This window comes from Oncorhynchus masou, unplaced genomic scaffold (genome assembly GCF_036934945.1).
Source record: "Oncorhynchus masou masou isolate Uvic2021 unplaced genomic scaffold, UVic_Omas_1.1 unplaced_scaffold_3578, whole genome shotgun sequence".
Classification (NCBI taxonomy): domain Eukaryota; kingdom Metazoa; phylum Chordata; class Actinopteri; order Salmoniformes; family Salmonidae; genus Oncorhynchus; species Oncorhynchus masou.
The window spans coordinates 28706-35831 of NW_027009985.1; the positions used below are offsets into that span (position 1 = coordinate 28706).

At 45.7% G+C, this 7126-nt stretch overlaps 1 protein-coding gene across 2 annotated transcripts; it reads right to left on the bottom strand.

Moving 5' to 3' along the window:
- Positions 1-2575: 2575 nt before the first annotated feature.
- Positions 2576-6248, bottom strand: LOC135534560 (zinc finger protein 710-like). 2 transcript variants are annotated; one of them, XR_010454703.1, is made up of 3 exons: positions 5879-6248; positions 2809-3677; positions 2576-2769 (listed from the first exon to the last, which is right to left on the bottom strand). XR_010454703.1 is itself a non-coding variant. In XM_064961514.1 (2 exons), the coding sequence occupies exons 1-2, from the start codon at positions 6024-6026 to the stop codon at positions 3487-3489; spliced, it is 339 nt and encodes a 112-aa protein (XP_064817586.1). In that variant the 5' UTR covers positions 6027-6248; the 3' UTR covers positions 2576-3486. The 2 variants fall into 2 exon arrangements, 1 of the variants encoding a protein (XP_064817586.1); XM_064961514.1 differs by having other exon boundaries at positions 2576-3677.
- Between the last annotated feature and the right edge of the window lie 878 nt (positions 6249-7126).

Consider the following 7126-nt stretch of genomic DNA (forward strand, 5'->3'; position numbering starts at 1 on the left):
GGCAGGGTAGCCTAGTGGTTAGAGCGTATGACTAGTAATTGGAAGGTTGCAAGTTCACACCCCCGAGCTGACAAGGTACAAATCTGTCGTTCTGCCCCTGAACAGGCAGTTAACCCACTGTTCCTAGGCCGTCATTGAAAATAAGAATTTGTTCTTAACTGACTTGCCTAGTTAAATAAAGGTAAAATTAAAAAGATAGACTGGTTTTCTGATCCATGCACATACCTTTTTGTTAAGGTATCTGTGGCCAACAGATGCATATCTGTATTTCAAGTCATGTGAAATCCATAGATTAGGGTCTAATGAATTTATTTCAATTGACTGATTTCCTTATGACCTGTAACTCAGAATCTTTGAAATTGTAGCATGTTGCGTTTATATTTTTGTTCAGTGTGTCACACCCTGACCATAGTTTACTTTGTATGTTTCTATGTTTTGGTTGGTCAGGGTGTGATCTGAGTGGGCATTCTATGTTGGATGTCTTGTTTGTCTATTTCTATGTCTGGCCTGATATGGTTCTCAATCAGAGGCAGGTGTTAGTCATTGACTCTGATTGGGAACCATAATTAGGTAGCCTGGGTTTCACTGTGTGTTTGTGGGTGACTGTTCCTGTCTCCGTGTTTTGCACCAGATAGGACTGGTTTAGGTTTTCACACGTTTGTTAGTTTGTTGTACAGTTTTTTTTATTAAAGTACAATGAATAACAACCACGCTGCATTTTGGTCCGCCTCTCCTTCTACAGATGAAAGCTGTGACACAGTGTATATTTGGCCTTGTGTTTTTGTCCTGCTGAAAGGTAAATTCATCTCCCAGTGTATGTTGGAAAGCAGACTGAACCAGGTCTTCCTCTAGGATTTTGTCTGTGCTTAGCTCCATTCAGTTTTTTTTATCCTGAAAACCTCCCCAGTCCTTAATGATGAAAAGCAAACCCATAACATGATGCAGTCACCACCATGCTTGAAAATATGGAGAGTGGTACTCAGTGATGTGTTGTATTGGATGTGCCCCAAACATAACTTTATGTCCTGAATACAAAGTGTTAATTTCTTTGACATTTTTTGTAGTATTACTTTAGTGCCTTATTGCAAAAAGGATGCATGTTTTAGAATATTTGTATTCTGTAGAGGCGTCCTTCTTTTCACTCTGTCATTCAAGTTAGTATTGTGGAGTAACTACAATGTTGTTGATCCATCCTCAGTTTTATATCACAGCCATTAAACTCTAACTGTTTTAAAGTCACCATTGGCCTCATGGTGAAATCTCTGAGCGATTTCCTTCCTCTCCTGCAACTGAGTTAGGAATGACTCCTGCATCTTTGTAGTGACTTGGTATATTGATATGCTATCCAAAGTGTAATTAAAAACTTCACCCTGCTCAAAGAGATAATCAATGTCTGCTTTTTTATTTTATACCCATCTACCAATAGGTGCCCTTCTTTGCAAGGCATTGGAAAACCTCTCTGGTCTTTGTGGTTGTATCTGTGTTTGAAATTCACTGCTTGACTGAGGGGCCTTATTATCTGTATGTGTGGGGTACAGAGAAGGTAGTCATTCAAGAAACATGATAAACAGTATTATTGCACACAGACTGAGTCCATGCAACTTGGTAAGCAAATTTTTATTCCTGAACTTATTTAGGCTGGCAATAAAGGTTGAATACTTACTGACTCAAGACATTTCAGCTTCTCATAAAAAATTCTACAAACAAATTCACCTTGACATTATGGAGTATTATTGTGTGTAGGCCAGTGACATTGAATCCATTTTAAATTCAGGCTATAACACAACATGTGTAAAAAGTCCAGGGGTGTGAAGACTTTCTGAAGGCGCTGTATACAGTGTGTCTAGTTGGATCTAAGATCAGAGTTATACTGCATCTGGCACGGCCTTCTGTCAAAACATAATGATTGGTGAATGATTCCATGGTAGGTAAGATGGTTCTGTGTAAAACTGATTTGAGTGCTGATACAGTTCCAAACCACAACTTAGAGTTTAGATCTGTCACTATAGTCTTTAGTCATGTCTGATAGAATATCCCAAGGACTTCTACACCAATCATGTCTGGTAGAATATCCCAAAGGACTTCTAGACCAATCATGTCTGGTAGAATATCCCAAAGGACTTCTAGACCAATCATGTCTGGTAGAATATCCCAAAGGACTTCTAGACCAATCATGTCTGGTAGAACATCCCAAAGGACTTCTAGACCAATCATGTCTGGTAGAATATCCCAAAGGACTTCTAGACCAATCATGTTCTGACCAATCATGTCTGGTAGAATATCCCAAAGACCAATCATGTCTGGTACTTCTAGACCAATCTAGACCAATCATGTCTGGTAGAATATCCCAAAGGACTTCTAGACCAATCATGTCTGGTAGAATATCCCAAAGGACTTCTAGACCAATCATGTCTGGTAGAATATCCCAATCATGACTGGTACCCAAAGGACTTCTAGACCAATCATGTCTGGTAGAATATCCCAAAGACTTCTAGACCAATCATGTCTGGTAGAACATCCCAAAGAATATCCCAAAGGACCAATCATGTCTGGTAGAATATCCCAATTCAGACCAATCATGACTGGTAGAATATCCCAAAGGACTTCTAGACCCAATTGTCAGTCTCAGAGTCACTTCTATCAGAGACGGGTGGCATGGATTGGCTGTTGAAGTGCATGTCCTGCCCCTCCATCAGGACAGGTCAGTTCTGGTTCTTAAAGAGTCCATGAACCCCCTCCCCGTGTCTCACTGCCACAGCACGCCCTAACCTTAACCTAGTCTCTCTCACTGCCACAGCACGCCCTAACCTAGTCTCACTGCCACAGCACGCCCTAACCTTAACCCAGTCTCTCTCACTGCCACAGCACGCCCTAACCTAGTCTCGCTCACTGCCACAGCACGCCCTAACCAAGTCTCACTGCCACAGCACGCCCTAACCCAGTCTCTCTCACTGCCACAGCACGGCAGCCATGTTGTCTGTTCCCCACCCATGGTCTCCTCTCCATTAACAAAAGCTGAAGAACATACACACATCCAGGTACTTTCCACAGGTGCTGGAGTTATAGGTAAACTCATGGAAAACAGAAAGGGAAACGCCACACTGCTGCTCATGCTCCCAGATATTTATTTATAACAATCTTTCCACCATTAGGTCCTGGATACCTGATGAAGACCTAAGGGTGGAAACGTTATAAATAAATATCAGCTGGGAGCATGAGCAGCAGTGTGGCATTTTCCTTTCTGTTTTCCCATGGTCTGTAGTTAGTCCACCAATAACCCATGGTCTGTAGTTAGTCCACCAATAACCCATGGTCTGTAGTTAGTCCACCAATAACCCATGGTCTGTAGTTAGTCCACCAATAACCCATGGTCTCCTCTACATTAACACATGGTCTGCAGTTAATACACCATTAACCCATGGTCTCTTCTCCATTAATCCATGGTGTCTAATGGTCTGTAGTCCATTAACACTTTTCTCCTACTGCTCAAGACGTGTTGTAGTTAGCTGTATCCTTCCCAAAGTTGTAATAGTTGTCCATGTCGTCCATGTTGGCCGTGGTGAGCTTGGTGAGGTTCTGGGAGCCTCCATTATCCATGTTGTTGTTTGCCCCTGAGGTCCCAAAGTCAAAGTTGTCCTCCTCATAGTGGCCCTGGCCCTCCATCTCAGGAAGAGCATCTGGGAACACACAGAGAAACAGGGCTGTTAGGGAGAGTACAGTGGTAGAACCAACCCCAACCCAGAACACAGTGGTAGAACCAACCCAGAACACAGTGGTAGAACCAACCCCAACCCAGAACACAGTGGTAGAACCAACCCAGAACACAGTGGTAGAACCAACCCCAACCCAGAACACAGTGGTAGAACCAACCCCAACCCAGAACACAGTGGTTGAACCAACCCCAACCCAGAACACAGTGGTTGAACCAACCCCAACCCAGAACACAGTGGTTGAACCAACCCAACCCAGAACACAGTGGTAACCAACCCCAACCCAGAACCAACCAACCCCAACCCAGAACACAGTGGTTGAACCAACCCCAACCCAGAACACAGTGGTTGAACCAACCCCAACCCAGAACACAGTGGTTGAACCAACCCCAACAAACCAGAACACAGTGGTTGAACCCCCCAGACCCAGAAACACAGTGGTTGAACCAACCCCAACCCAGAACACAGTGGTTGAACCAACCCCAACCCAGAACACAGTGGTTGAACCAACCCCAACCCAGAACACAGTGGTTGAACCAACCCTAACCCCGAACACAGTGGTAGAACCAACCCTAACCCCAACCCAGAACAGTGGTAGAACCAACCACAACCCAGAACACAGTGGTAGAACCAACCCTAACCCCAACCCAGAGGTTGAACAAACCCAGAACACAGTGGCTGAACCCACCCAGAACCCAGTGGTTGAACCAACCCTAATCCAGAACCCAGGGTTGAACAAACCCAGAACACAGTGGCTGAACCCACCCAGAACCCAGTGGTAGAACCAACCCTAATCCAGAACCCAGGGTTGAACAAACCCAGAACACAGTGGCTGAACCCACCCAGAACCCAGTGGTTGAACCAACCCTAACCCAGAACACAGTGGTAGAACAAACCCTAACCCAGAACACAGTGGTAGAACCAACCACAACCCAGAACACAGTGGTAGAACCAACCCTAACCCCAACCCAGAGGTTGAACAAACCCAGAACACAGTGATAGGACCAACCCCAACCCAGTGGTAGAACCAACCCCAATCCAGAACCAGGGTTGAACAAACCCAGAACACAGTGGCTGAACCCACCCAGAACCCAGTGGTTGAACCAACCCTAACCCAGAACACAGTGGTAGAACAAACCCTAACCCCGAGACCAAAAGGCAGTGTAAGAACAAAGCCCTAACCCCAACCCAGAACACCAACAGGATCACAAACAAAGTTTTAACAAACAGGATATACAACCACCAAGTCAGGCTACTCATTGACTGTTACTAACACTAAGCCTACAATAAGAAGGCTACAGGAATGGTAGTTAGGTGGCTGAATAAATAAGTGATGGATCGTGAGATGAGAGGGTAAGGGTTTGGTCTTAGGGTAAAGGGTTTGGTCTTAAGGAGGAGGGCCCTACCTTGTCCATTGGGGGAGATGTTCATGCTGGGTTAGGGTAAAGGGTTTGGTCTTAGGGTAAAGGGTTTGGTCTTAGGGTAAAGGTTAGGGATAAAGCCCTACCTTGTCCGTCAGGGGAGATGTTCACGCTGGGTTAGGGTAAAGGGGGTAAAGGGTTTGGTCTTAGGGTAAAGGGTTTGGTCTTAGGGTAAAGGGTTAGGGATAAAGCCCCACCTTGTCCGTCAGGGGAGATGTTCACGCTGGGTTAGGGTAAAGGGTTTGGTCTTAGGGTAAAGGGTTTGGTCTTAGGGTAAAGGGTTAGGGATAAAGCCCTACCTTGTCCGTCAGGGGAGATGTTCATGCTGGGTTAGGGTAAAGGGTTTGGTCTTAGGGTAAAGGGTTTGGTCTTAGGGTAAAGGGTTTGGTCTTAGGGTAAAGGGTTTGGGCAAAGGATTAGGGCATAGGGTTAGGGCATAGGGTTAGGGCAAAGGGTTAGAGCAAAGGGTTAGGGCAAAGGGTTAGGGCAAAGGGTTAGGGCAAAGGGTTAGGGCAAAGGGTTAGGGGTTTGGTCTCAGGGTAAAGGGTTTGGGTTAAGGTAAATGGTTAGGGTAAAGGTAAATGGTTAGGGTAAAGGGTTTGGTCTCAGGGTAAAGGGTTAGGGGTTTGGTCTCAGGGTAAAGGGTTTGGGTTAAGGTAAATGGTTAGGGTAAAGGGTTTGGTCTCAGGGTAAAGGGTTTGGGTTAAGGTAAATTATTAGGGTAAAGGGTTAGGGGTCAAGCCCTACCTTGTCCGTCAGGTGAGATGTCCATGCCGTGTTTGACCTTCATGTGTCGGCTGAGGTTCCCCTTCAGGTTAAACTTGGAGGAGCAGTAAGGACACTTGAAGGGTTTGGAGCCGGCGTGGAGGTGCATGTGACCCAGCAGGTTGTACATTCTGTTGAACGACTTCCCGCACACCTGGGAAAGTCAAAGCACGAGTAACAGTATATGTTCATAATCGTGATCGTTTGGCTTGACAACATCAGGACATGGCAACATCAGGACATGGCAACATCAGGACATGGCAACATCAGGACATGGCAACATCAGGACATGGCAACATCAGGACATGGCAACATCAGGACATGGCTATTAACTGTAGTCAGTCTTAGAGTAAAGTAGCCCCAGGACAATAAACGAGACGGCCTACAGGGAGGAGGTGAGGGCCTTCGGAGTGTGGCGTCAGGAAAATAACCTCACACTCAACGTCAACAAAACTAAGGAGATGATTGTGGACTTCAGGAAACAGCAGAGGGAACACCCCCCTATCCACATCGATGAAACAGTAGTGGAGAGGGTAGTAAGTTAAGTTCCTCGGCATACACATCACAGACAAACTGAATTGGTCCACCCACACAGACAGCATCTTGAAGAAGGCGCAGCAGGGCCTCTTCAACCTCAGGAGGCTGAAGAAATGCGGCTTGTCACCAAAAGCACTCACAAACTTCTACAGATGCACAATCGAGAGCATCCTGGCGGGCTGTATCACCGCCTGGTACGGCAACTACTCTGCCCACAACCGTAAGGCTCTCCAGAGGGTAGTGAGGTTTGCACAACACATTACCGGGGGCAAACTACCTGCCCTCCAGGACACCTACACCACCCGATGTTACAGGAAGGCCATAAAGATCATCAAGGACAACAACCACCCGAGCCACTGCCTGTTCACCCCGCTATCATCCAGAAGGCGAGGTCAGTACAGGTGCATCAAAGCTGAGACCGAGAGACTGAAAAACAGCTTCTCTCAAAGGCCATCAGACTGTTAAACAGCAACCACGAACATTGAGTGGCTGCTGCCAACACACTGACTCAACTCCTGCCACTTTAATAATGGGAACTGTTGGGAAATTATGTAAAATATATCACTAGCCACTTTAAGCAATGCTACCTAATATAATGTTTACATACCCTACATTATTCATCTCATATGTATACGTATATACTGTACTCTATCATCTACTGCATCCTTATGTAATACATGTATCACTAGCCAC

What these genes read in the sequence shown, in the direction of transcription:
- LOC135534560 (XM_064961514.1), bottom strand. Translation starts at nt 6,026, where the DNA reads ATGTACAACCTGCTGGGTCACATGCACCTCCACGCCGGCTCCAAACCC. An exon ending in CATCTCACCTGACGGACAAG is followed by an intron (nt 3,678 to 5,878) that starts GTAGGGCTTGAC and finishes GTGTGTTCCCAG; the next exon opens with ATGCTCTTCCTGAGATGGAG.